Source organism: Quercus lobata, chromosome 6 (assembly GCF_001633185.2).
Source record: "Quercus lobata isolate SW786 chromosome 6, ValleyOak3.0 Primary Assembly, whole genome shotgun sequence".
NCBI classification, from domain to species: domain Eukaryota; kingdom Viridiplantae; phylum Streptophyta; class Magnoliopsida; order Fagales; family Fagaceae; genus Quercus; species Quercus lobata.
Genome location: NC_044909.1, coordinates 31,872,312 through 31,884,279, shown reverse-complemented (window position 1 = coordinate 31,884,279; position 11,968 = coordinate 31,872,312). Strand labels below are relative to the sequence as shown.

At 33.1% G+C, this 11,968-nt stretch overlaps 2 protein-coding genes across 4 annotated transcripts; one reads left to right on the top strand and one right to left on the bottom strand.

Moving 5' to 3' along the window:
• The first annotated feature begins 2,020 nt into the window (after nt 1-2,020).
• Nucleotides 2,021-4,396, top strand: LOC115993976. Of its 2 annotated transcripts, none has more exons than XM_031117977.1 (2): nt 2,021-2,110; nt 3,644-4,396. In XM_031117977.1, exons 1-2 carry the CDS (start codon nt 2,074-2,076, stop codon nt 4,168-4,170), a joined length of 564 nt encoding a protein of 187 aa, XP_030973837.1. In that variant the 5' UTR covers nt 2,021-2,073; the 3' UTR covers nt 4,171-4,396. The 2 variants fall into 2 exon arrangements, with proteins under 2 accessions (XP_030973837.1, XP_030973838.1); XM_031117978.1 differs by lacking the exon at nt 2,021-2,110 and adding an exon at nt 2,667-2,689.
• A 514-nt stretch (nt 4,397-4,910) lies between these two features.
• Nucleotides 4,911-10,925, bottom strand: LOC115995016 (small GTPase LIP1). 2 transcript variants are annotated; one of them, XM_031119413.1, is made up of 7 exons: nt 10,186-10,925; nt 8,780-8,871; nt 8,544-8,685; nt 6,758-7,062; nt 6,023-6,076; nt 5,789-5,919; nt 4,911-5,330 (listed from the first exon to the last, which is right to left on the bottom strand). In XM_031119413.1, exons 1-7 carry the CDS (start codon nt 10,283-10,285, stop codon nt 5,132-5,134), a joined length of 1,023 nt encoding a protein of 340 aa, XP_030975273.1. In that variant the 5' UTR covers nt 10,286-10,925; the 3' UTR covers nt 4,911-5,131. The 2 variants fall into 2 exon arrangements, with proteins under 2 accessions (XP_030975273.1, XP_030975274.1); XM_031119414.1 differs by having other exon boundaries at nt 4,911-5,327; nt 10,186-10,924.
• Nucleotides 10,926-11,968: the final 1,043 nt, after the last annotated feature.

Below are 11,968 nucleotides of genomic sequence, written 5' to 3'. Positions count from 1 at the left end.
TTGTTAAACAAGAGATAAATGAATTAAAACATGAATTTAAAAGCATTAAAAATGATAACAATAATCTCAAACAAGAATTGATAATGTTAAAAATTGATAAAAATCTTAATAAATCTGATAACGAACAAGATGAACAAGATGAGCACAAAGATGAAGATGAATCCAGTTAACAGGCTCTTCTTTCTAATAAAGGTTGATAATTCTCAACTTAGTCTTGTGAATAAATTGCTTCCTCCAAAATGGTTTACAAAAGTTAAAATTGTTGTTTCCCATGATTATTATTTCACTGTTATTGCTATGATTGATTCTGGTGCGAATATGAACTGTATCCAAGAAGGATTGATTCCTTTAAAATATTTTGAAAAATCAACTGAAAGATTGGTTTCTGCTAATGGTTCCCAAATGAAGATCAAATATGAATTGAATAATGCTCATGTTTGTCATGATAATGTCTGTTTCAAGATTCCTTCTGTTCTTGTTAAAAACATGACTAATAAAGTGATTCTTGGTCTTCCATTTATAAATGCTTTGTATCCTTTTCTTGTTGAACATGATGAAATTATTATTGATCCTTTTGGACAGAAAGTAAAATTCAAATTTGCTTCAAAGTTTGAAATTGATATTGATAATCTGTCTTATGAAAAAGACTCTCCCATGAATGCGCTTATTCAAGAACTAATGATGAGTTCTTGCCAATATTTCACAGATGATTTTAAAGGTAATATTCATAATACCAAAATGTTAAGTACTATCAACTGTCCTAACATTATCAATGTTACTTTGCAAGAATCAGCACATGTCTCAAGGATAAATACCACTAATAAGTGGAATAATACTAATACTTATACCACTAGTAAGTGGATTATTATGACTTCCTCGGCAGAGAGGAGGAACAAGGGAAAAGCACCAGCACTCTATTCTCAAGACAAAAGGCTATATATATACAATGACAATGAGATTAAGAGAGGTGAAATATTGGTTGACTTTCTCTTTTCTCATCTCGTAGAGACATTACCTTGCCCTGTCTTTCAAATTAGGGAAACTTGCCTGGCAAGACTTCACCATACCTTGGTCTACAAGGCCTTTTGTAAAATGTTTAATAATAAATAATATTGATATTTTAAAACACAAAGAATTTCTTTATCAAGCAATACTCAATGAAAATACAGCAAATCTTTAACACTATTAATAAAAAATTTCACCCCAAATTTTTTAACAATCAAATAATACAAAGTTTAAATTACTAACACAATAATTTGTTGAACCAACAAATTCCATCTAATTTAAAACATGCCAAGTAATAATAAAAATAATCTCATTGAGGAGGTTCATTATTGAGTATTGACACTCCCTGTTTGTCAACTCCTTTTTTTAGACACAAAAGGATTTGAAAATTTTGGTGTTTATTTCATGACGATTGCTCAATGTTGTCAAGCCAAGATATTAAGTGAATTTTTTTTGGTAGACAAAATTTAAATCCAAATCCATTATTCAATAATAAGAAATTTTATCAACTGAAATAATTGAAATTTACTAGCACATCAACATATTGATTAGCCTCTCTAGTCTCTAAAGTAGTGTTTGATATGAATTTAAGGAATCTGTTGATCAGCTTCCCATAATCTAATTATCTTTAATATAATAAATTTTTTATTTAGTTTAGACATATTTTTAGAGAAGGTTTTTTTTTTTTTTTCCCTAGAGAAGTTTTTATAAATAAAATCCATTATCGTTTAAAAAAAAAATCTATAAAGAAGAAAAGAAAAATCAATGCCTTTTGTTTATTGAGCTAAAAACTTGCGCAAAATCTTTTGGTCTGAAATCCACATATGTAGCTCTGTATTTATAGATTAATTAATTAAGTTCTTTTAGACAAAAACTAATCAAATCTCAGCCCTTCATTTTAGGCACAAAGGAGAGTTGCAATTGCGAACCGAACTAGCTTTTTTTTTTTTTTTTTGGTGAGAAGCCGACAAAGCTAGTACCTAGTAGAATACTGTATATATACATAGCATAACGCCAAAACCCTCTCACAGCCCTTTTTTCTTGTTTCTACACTGTCTTTAATTTCTTATGTTTCCACAAAGTACAAACTCTTCGTCCTCTGCTGGTACGTGTTGATCTTCGTCCTCAACTTTTCTACTAGTCTAAATCTGTATTTATTTTTCGTATATATTCTTTCTTCTATATCTGTGTTTTGTGGATCTTTGTTTGTATTTTGAGTTTCATATATAGCCTGTGTGTGATCAGTATGTTTCTTGGTACCCAAGCAAAAACTATAAAGATAACTTCTTTTTTATGAATGCTTTTGATAACAGTATAAAGATACCTTCTTTTTTTATGAATGCCTCTGATAACCGTATGTATTTTTATATGATTCTATTTGATCATCAATGATTAATATTGCACTTGCACAGCTTCTGCCACAATGTAAATATATGTGGAATTTTGTATCTATGTATGAATTCTTTATCTTTCTCTCTCATTCACTTTCTTTTAATCTTCTTGGTGATTAATTTTATTATGTTCTTTATATAATACAAGTAATCACAAATCTAAACATAAACTTCTTCGGAAGATTTTCTAATAATTATCTTCAAATCTCTGTTGCATGGGTAGGCTAGCGTTGTGGTTATTCTAACCTTACACCACACTATCAGGGTTTAAAGCTTTATGGAATGGGTTTAAGGTGGGTTAGGTTTCACCCCTTCAATTTTCTCTTTGGGGGGTATAAAATTAATCATGTTTGTTAGTTTTTCTGGTTGCATTGGTTTGTTACAACAAATTGGTAGGCTTAATTAGATACATAGGTAGGCACTAAATTAGGTTAGAACTGAATTTGGTACAACAACTGCAAAAATTTGGGTTGGAATTGGATTAATTGATCAAAGTTTGTAAAATCGATTTGCAATCTATTCTTAATAACACGACGAAATTTAGGATATAATAACTTTAAATATACTTAAATGAAATTTACTCGTTTGATCACTTAAATTAGATTGTTGCATGCCGTTGCATAATGACATAAACAAAGTTAATGTTAAAGATATTAAAAGTTAAAACACAAACCCAAACCCAAACCCATGATATTATTCAAATCAAGATTCATGATATTATCCCAGACCAAATTGTACTAATAATCCTAATCCTATTACTACGTATATATGTATATCTTTTGCTGCCAATTATATATTATATGTTATAATGATTTTGAGAGTAAGGTTGTGTTTGTTGTTGTTGTCTACGTATAGAGAAGTTGGGGTCAAACTATAAATATGGGGTACCGCAAAAGGATCTAATCTAATCCAATTAAAAATAATTATTTGTCCAAGCAGTATTAAGATCTTAATTTGTGGGTTCAATTTATTCGCTCGATTTTTTGTCATTGAATAAAAGACTTGTGTTCAAATCGTATTATATTTATATTATTAAAAAAAATTGTAATCTTACTAGTATATGTTCTTATAAAATGGTACTCTCTCATATCTCATTAATAATGGATCTCCTAATTAATTTAATTAATGAGACATTATTATATAAGAAGAGAAAGATTCACAGGTGTGTTGAATAATTACTCACTCCAAATTCATATTGATTGTGCTGTGTCTATTTGCTATCTAATAATTTTCTTATTTGAAAGCAGGCAAAACTCTTTCTTATTCTCAAGCATTAACAATGTCATCTTACGAGAAGAAAACCAAGACCAAAACAATAAACAAGACCACCAGAAACATACCGCATCAGCAGATGCCAACAACTAGAGGAACAAGAGGGACAAATGAAAAGTGCACCTCAGTTGAGGCTTGGTCACCACCATACATGGATGGCAAAAGCAAGACCACAAACAAGACCACCCAAAACGTAACACAACAGCAGATTCTAACAACAAGAGACAAGAAGCAAACCGAGAGCAAGCCTATAAACACACCACAGCAGCAACAGCAGGAGATACTAACAAGAGGGACAAATGAGAAGTGCACTACTTCAGTTGAGAATTGGTCACCATATATGGAAGGCATAATGCCAGAAAAACCAGAGCACATGAGCCCAGAGATGGAGTTTCATTTTAGGAGGGCATTTCATCATTTTGTGGATGACTTCTTATATAATCCAAATAGGACAACTCGTCGGTTGCCAATCTTTGAACAACAATGCCAAGAGGAAAAATGAATATGGGAGAGCTTTATGCATTTTAGTCTTAGAGTGCAGGGAGCAATATGGACATGTTAACCAATCTAAACACTCAATGACTCTTTAGCTCATGATAATTCTTTAGTGGAAAAAACTAAAAATTTTAGCTTCGAACCAATATAGAGCTAAAGTTTGTCAATCTTTAGTTAGATGATTTTTGTATTTTTTGTGTGATACTCTATAGTGATGCAAATTTGCTCTTCAAATCATATTCTACATTTCTATGTCAGGCAACTAGAATTCACTTGGAAGCCAACTCTTGCTCTTGTCATCAAGATGATTTTGTAGACGGTAAACCTACGCAAAAAGTTGCTATTAGCTAGTTCCTTAGATTCTTTCATAAAAATAAATTAGAGAGAACTTTGAATCTTCATGCTCCAAAATTATAGAATTTAATTTCAAATTAAAAATCAGAAAAGAACATTTTACATAACAACCGAGCTTTTTTTTGAGTCACAAAGCCCACTTTTTTACTCAATAAAGTTACAAAATAAACTCTTGCCAGTTTGCCAAAACACCACTAAGATTAAGATTAAAATTTAAAAGTAGTGAAAGTATAAGTTAAAGTATGAGTTTGCTATATTTTAGGTCTCAGCTTTATGACCATAAAAGGTCAATTGGTACCAGAAGCACTCGAAAATATATGTCAAGGTTCACTATATTCATTATCCAAAGTAATTTTTAACTTGTACATTTAAAAAAATGCTTTACAAACAGAATTACTAAGAAAAAGAATTAAGAGAGTTCGATTACAAAGAATCACCTGTAGTTTCAGGTTCAACAATTAATTTTCATACACTTTAATTAATGGTATGACAAAAACCGCTTACTATGGGAGAGCCTGTAGATATAAAAGAATCAATAAAACGTTTAACCAGCATGGCAAAGAAATGGATTAACAGCTTATATGTGCAATCTTTGCAGCTAGAGGCAGTGATCATCACACGTTAATATCTGAGCGCTTTGATCTGGCATTACTGCTGAACTCTGAAGAGCCAGTCAGGGAAAATCTAGGGAGGCTGTAACTTTCTGAAACTGAAACTGGCTGCTGAGGATAAAGTGTGGGAGGTGGCGTGAGATTGCGTTGTGCTGGAAGGGGAGGAAGCACGTTGTATTTGTAAGGATCACCACTTAAGCTGCTGGCAGTAAATATATTGGTAAGCATAGCTACACATAGGGTGACTGAAAACAAGTTAAAAGTAGAAAGACAATAAATGATAAGCCAAAGAGGTCATGCTATAGAGAGAGAAAGCATATCAAAGGAGTCAATCAGTAAGACTTGTAACTACCAAAAAAAAAATAAACTACCATACAAACCCTTCATAGTAAAAGATTTCAGAGTTCTTGTCCTTTCCTCCATCTTTTTGATGATTAAACAAAGGCAAACCCAAAGAGCTATTATAAACAAATAGAAATGTAATCATATAGAGTCTAAAAATCAATTACCATATTCTATCATATGCAAAAGCTCTAATTTTAATCAAGCATACTTCAGCACAAGATGATGGGGCTGACAACAATGATTATTGTGATTGTTGTATAAACAAGCTTTGAATTGAAAACAAATCAGAAATTGTAAGTGTTCAGCAGAGAGTACCTCGTATTCTTATAAGACTGATCCTCATCACTTAAATCTTCATCTAAACGATGTGAGACTCTCTGCACTGAAGAAATAGACCAAGGAGTTTGTACAGATAAGTCATCTGAAAAGTATCTTCTTCTGATTAGCTGAAACAAAGGGTTGACACAGGAGTTGGATGACATCCCAAAAAGAAGGGAAAGGAAAAGAATGGGGAGGGGCAAAACATACAAAAAGAACAAGAATACAGACCGAACGAAAAAATTTCACCACAGCTTCCTTGTCATATCTTGCTTCTTTAGCAGCCTGCATATGTCCAACATTTACACCATTACATATATAAAGTAGTATGACATACACCATTACATAAATACATACAATGCATCAAATACTACTGTTTTAGTTTTACTACATGCTACACCTGCCTTTCAATAAAATAGTTTAGGAGTTAAATGACCATCAGGTCTTCCTAAATGAAATTAGGAATGGAACCTTTTTTATTTTTAAAAATTTGTTGCACAGGTCTTCCTAACAGACAAGATAAAACTACCCATAATTGAAAATGAAAATAGGAGGATAAAGTACACTTTTAACTCTCCAATTTTCTTTTTCTTTTTTTCTTTTTTTTTTGTGTATAAATAAATGTCCAATTTTCATTAATTAGTCGCAGTTCTTATAAGTATACCATATTGTCCTCCAATTTTTAACATCATTCCAAATTTGTCCTTCTGTCCAAATTTGTTAAGATTAAAATAAGACCATTAGTCCTGGAAGCTGACATTTCTTGTTTACATGGCAACCAAAAACACTTAATTTTCTGTATAAGAAGCCACACCTTAGCTCAAAAACATCACTCATGATACTCAATTATAGGGTCCATGTTGAAACCATTAATATAGCATTAGCCAAGAAGAAAGGAGAGAAAATACCCCAAGTTGAACAAATATTGATGCATTGAAACTTAAGAGGTTAAGTCCAAATTCTTACTGCAAGAAGGCCTCCACTGCCTGGAAAACTCTCAGTCAGCGGAAGTTCTTCACTGGATGGAAGCAAACCCTGCTTCTCAACCCACTGGCGAGCTGCATCAACAAGATTGCCACTGCTTCCTCTTGTACCCTCTTTTGCAGCAATATCAGCTTTGTTACCAATAACAATATATGGGACAGGAAGGCCAAAGGGACCTCCAGATCCTAGGGGAGCTGAAAAGGTCCCATTTGCAGCAATCTCAGTTGCCCATTTCTGCAAGCTTGTTTTTGTCCTTCTCTGGGAGAGATCATGAACAAAAATAATACCTGCATCCAAATTTCATGCCAGAACCATAATTAGAAACCATAGGATCGCCCTGTGTGCAATAAATATTGATGCACCATTAGTTTCAATGGGAACTGAAATTAGGAAAAGGACTTTATCTCAACATGGAATGATTTGTGTACCACTACAGTGATAATATCAGTATGCTGCTACTACTTATGAGAAATGTGAGATAGTAAGAATTTTATAAATGGCTCCAGAAAGCTTCCTCTAAAAGATAGATTTTTTATACTTCATCTATTTTTTTTTTTGATAAGTAAGAATGATATATATACGAAAGGCTACTCTATGCATGAAGAACATAGAGCAAACCTAGAAAAAACAAGAAGAAGAAAACAGAACAAAAACCAAAAAGAAAACCAAACAACAGAATAATTACAAAAGAGAGAGGGGGCTAAGAAAAGAAGGGAGAGAGTCACTAGTCGTGAGTCCCCATGCCTGAGACCAATCAAAAAGAGTCCCACTAAAAGAAGGAAGCATCTGATCACCGGTACTATCCAAGTCCTCAAAAGTCCGCCGATTCCGCTCCTTCCAAACACACCATAGGATGCACAACGGAACTAAATTCCAAATCTGAGACGAGTGCTTCCCCAATCAATTCCACCAGCCAAAAAGCAAATCTGGTATCGATCTAGGTATATCCCAAGACAAGCCAAAAGTTATAAAGACAAATCTCCATAACCGATAAGCCATCTCACAATGAAGAAGTAAGTTGTCTACCGTCTCTCCACAATGACGGCACGTAATGCACCAGTCCACAAAATCCAATCTCCTCAATCTCAAGTTATCACCCGTTAGGATCTTATTCCAAGCTACATACCAAACAAAAAAAGAAACTCGCCTAGCGGCCTTTGCTCTCCAAATAGCTTTCCAAGGAAAGACAATTGAGGGAGAATCCCTTAATTTATTATAAAATTTTCACAGATTTACTTTCAACAAATTACCAAATAACTATGATCACGTAACAAGTAAGAAGAACTTTCTAGATTATTTACTAAGTTTACTTTTCTACAGCATCATACTCAAGACTCAATGAGAAACTAATACTTAGTTGGGGCATATATGCATTTGTTTACTCTTCACTTGATGTCGATACATTGGCAAATTGCAGGATGGATCCAACTGACTAACCCATAGTTCTCAAAACTTGGTTTTCATAGTGTGAAAGTCAAATATGCGATCATCACCATATAGAACCTGAAAGGATCAGGAGATGCAATAATGTCTACTTATACACTGACTAGTGACAAGCCTAAGCAAGGTAGTGTATTTATTAACTAAACATATATATCACTTATTGGAAATTACTATACTTTTGGAACAGTTTTTATCTTCTTCAGGTTTTACATACACATGTTCTTTTAGGACTTCTTTCTTTTTTTAGATTTGAGTCATTTTGACACACACAATTAGCTATGAGGAGAATATGACATTTGTGAAAGGATGGAAATTCAGTAATCACCATTAATTTGTGAATAGAAAAGAGACCGGCAGTCTTTGTAACGATCATGGCCTGACACATCCCATAGTTCAACAAAGAAATCTCTCTCAGCATCACCTTTTATGCCACTTGAAGAGCTCCCGGAATATCCATAAGTAATGTGCTGGATAAAAGAAACAGCAATTACTTGGTGCAAAATTAAATTTCAGCACTATCTTAAAATTTCCTTGCAGAATTAAAAGAATATTAAATCTTACCTTCACACCAACAGTACACCCAATTGTTTGAGTAGGGCGAGTGATGGAGGAACCTTTGATAATCAAATGAACAAGAGAAGTTTTCCCAACTCCTATCAAAAGGTTATGAATTGAAAATAAGTACCTAAACATTAAGAGAAGTAACAAAAAAAGAAAGAAAAAAAGAATGCTATATGTACACACATACAAAAAGCAGCACTCATTTAGTGAAAGCAGATCATGGGTCTTCCTCCATTCGTCATTGATTTACATAGATTAGCATATCTCATGTTAGGCACAAGCACAAAATCAATTAAATGCCTATGAAAAAGCTTAAATTCAAATCACAGTCTGCATGCTTTAAAATTACTTCAAACTAACGCAGTTGCTCAGCATAGAGCCAATCACTGTCTAGTACAACCTAGTTCTGAAAACCAACATGCATGCGCGTACATACAAAAACACACACACCTGGGTTATAAGCACCTGAAGAACTTGTATACTTCTTGAAATTATTAAGATCTACATTTCTAATCTTAATTTAAGGAAAAGGCAGGTAAGGTTTTGCCAAAAGTATGGCAACAGTTACCAAGTCCTCCTGACATACAATGAGAGTAGAGTTTTCTGGTAATCAAAAGAATAAATCTCTAAACCTGATCTCATTGATAACAAGTCTGACTAAATAATTCAATCAGAGTAAATTCTGTCATTTAAGTCAGTCATCCTACCCAGTGAGATTTTCAAGTCCATGCCAATGAGCTATAGCTCAAATGATACCAACTTTTTCCTGTATGAACAAGATGGAGGGTGAAATCATGCATTCAAAACCTACCATGTGTTCTGTAACTTTCCAATAAGAAAAAAAAAAAAATGCCTGCAACCATCTGCCATTAAATACAATGATTGAAACAAAGACCACATACACTTCCAATTTGGAGTTTAAAAGTCATGGAATATCAAATCATCAATTAATATAGGTCTATAGTTTCATCTCTAGAACCAATTTCACGGATCATCTAAGTTCTTGTACGCTTTTCTAAATGTCAGTAATCATCTGAGAATGAAATGAGATCTTGTATAATTACAGTTCACGGAAGTAAGAGTGAGAAAAATAAAAGTTCAATCAGTCTACTTAAGTTGCACTTCTTGATCCAGAGTTCATGCGCTAATATAATCCAAATAAGCAAAATCATACAAATATTTACCTCCTATTCATCCAAATTGTTTCAAACAGAAATTAAGTCTCAGCAGCCCTATTCTATATATGGGGTTAACACATAAGGAAATCATTAAACATCCAACACACTAACACATTACCAGAACCATACAAGCATATATAAAACAACACATACCAAAAGCAATCAAAATTGCCAGAACCAACATAGAGTTACAAAACAGCAAAGAAAGAAGATTAAATTAACAATTACCTGAGTCACCAACAACAAGTACTCGAACCTGACCAGAAAGTGGTCCACCATTTTGCTCTTTGCTCTCCCTCTCCCTATCACGCTCCCCTCTCCAAAACATGTTTTCCTCCAAAAATCACTTCAAACTCCAAACAAAGCCAAACAAACAAAAACCCACCAACCAAATCACTCTCCCTCAAAACTCACACATTCACAAATCTCTCCAACTCTAAGTCCCATCAAACAAACTCAAACTCCATGAAAAGAAACAAATTTTCCAATTGGGTACCCCGGATTCCAATCTCAAATCCATACTAAACAAAGATTAGCCCAAGATCTAAGCTTGAATTACAAAACCCATAACCATACATCTCCAAAAAAACCCAATAACCCCAGCTGCAACAAAATAGATCTGGCAACAAATCTTGAAGTGGGTCTCTTTGGAAATCACAAAAAATAAGAACTGTGTCAGTTAAAGAACAAGTTTAAGCTCACAAAACCACAAAAACAAGAGGCGGGTCTTGCTCCAAATTGATGGAGGAGTTCAGTATTGAATAATAGACAATAAAGAACAAGATTTGAAGGAATAGGAAATGAGTGGGTTTTTTGGTTCTGTGTTTTTTTTTAGGGTCCAACAAAAAATGTTGGAAACAAAATAAAAAACGGTAAGCAAAATTGGTTTAGATCGGTGAGGTTCGAAATCCTTGGATTTGCTGGAGAAGGTGTAGTTCACCTTATGGAAGCGCGTGCATAAATGCTTTTTTGGATATTTAATATTAGTTAATAAATAAATACAGTAGAAAAAAAAAGTTTTAATTAAAGCATTTGTTTTTAAAAATCACTTGTTTAATTGGAATTTGTTTAGAAGAGATCAAAATCTAAATTAATCATAATATCTTTAATGCTGCGCTGCTTTATCAAAAATAAATACTGAGTACTCCTGTCAAAAATAAATAAATACTGAGTGAACCAATTGGGTGGAGTTGAAGTGGTGTGAATTTCCAATTGCGCTGGTTCGGAAATTTCACATGCAACATGTCTTTATGAGAGAGAATTGATAATAGGCTTTTACTATTATATATAGTAATAGAAATGATTGAGTTTTTTTTTTTGAAAAAGAGTTTCAATTTATGACATTTGCTCTTAATGATAGGATAAAATAGATAACATCAATTGATTTTTTATGTAGATGGGAATTGAACCTCAAATCTCTTAATTAATCATCAAAGATTTTACATATTGAGTTAATTGGAACCCACTATTAGGTTTTAATTAGTTTAAGATAGGATAGAATGGATAGCATTATTTGTAACACTAAAAACTATATTAAAAATATATACATAAAAAAAAAATGGATTTTTTAAGTTTATGTGGCAACATTAAAGAAACTATTATCTGTAAGTGCCGAAAATAAGTTGACGTAATACAATGAAAATTTGTAGAGGCAGGAGCTTGAATCAAATAATCTAGCACAGTTGAAGTAGAAGAAAAAGACAAGGAATGATGAAAAACACTAGTCCTCAGCTAAAATCCGAGGACTGATACTTGTGTTGGACTAATCTCAAGAACAGTTTGCTACAGTATTCCTCTCTCTCTCTTGGATTTTTCCAAACCCCCTCTTTCAAGAGGATCCCTTACATTATATAGCTGCTTTTCGCTGATCTTGGCTCTCTATTTGTTGATTATGCAGGCTACTACTCAAGTGCTTGTCCCATTAAACGCCATCCTAAGTCTTCTGTGAGTTGCGACAACCAAGACAGCACTATTCAAAAGTCTTCTCCACATAAATGTGACTAGGGGGTTT

Excerpts from the sequence above, each read along its gene's own strand:
- LOC115993976 (XM_031117977.1), top strand. The coding sequence starts at position 2,074 with ATGTTTCCACAAAGTACAAACTCTTCGTCCTCTGCTG. Across the intron at positions 2,111-3,643 it reads AAACTCTTCGTCCTCTGCTG|GCAAAACTCTTTCTTATTCT; the intron begins GTACGTGTTGAT and ends ATTTGAAAGCAG.
- LOC115995016 (XM_031119413.1), bottom strand. The coding sequence starts at position 10,285 with ATGTTTTGGAGAGGGGAGCGTGATAGGGAGAGGGAGAGCAAAGAGCAA. Across the intron at positions 5,920-6,022 it reads TGGTGAAATTTTTTCGTTCG|CTAATCAGAAGAAGATACTT; the intron begins GTCTGTATTCTT and ends CCTTTGTTTCAG. Across the intron at positions 5,331-5,788 it reads CAGTCTTATAAGAATACGAG|CAGCTTAAGTGGTGATCCTT; the intron begins GTACTCTCTGCT and ends ATTTACTGCCAG.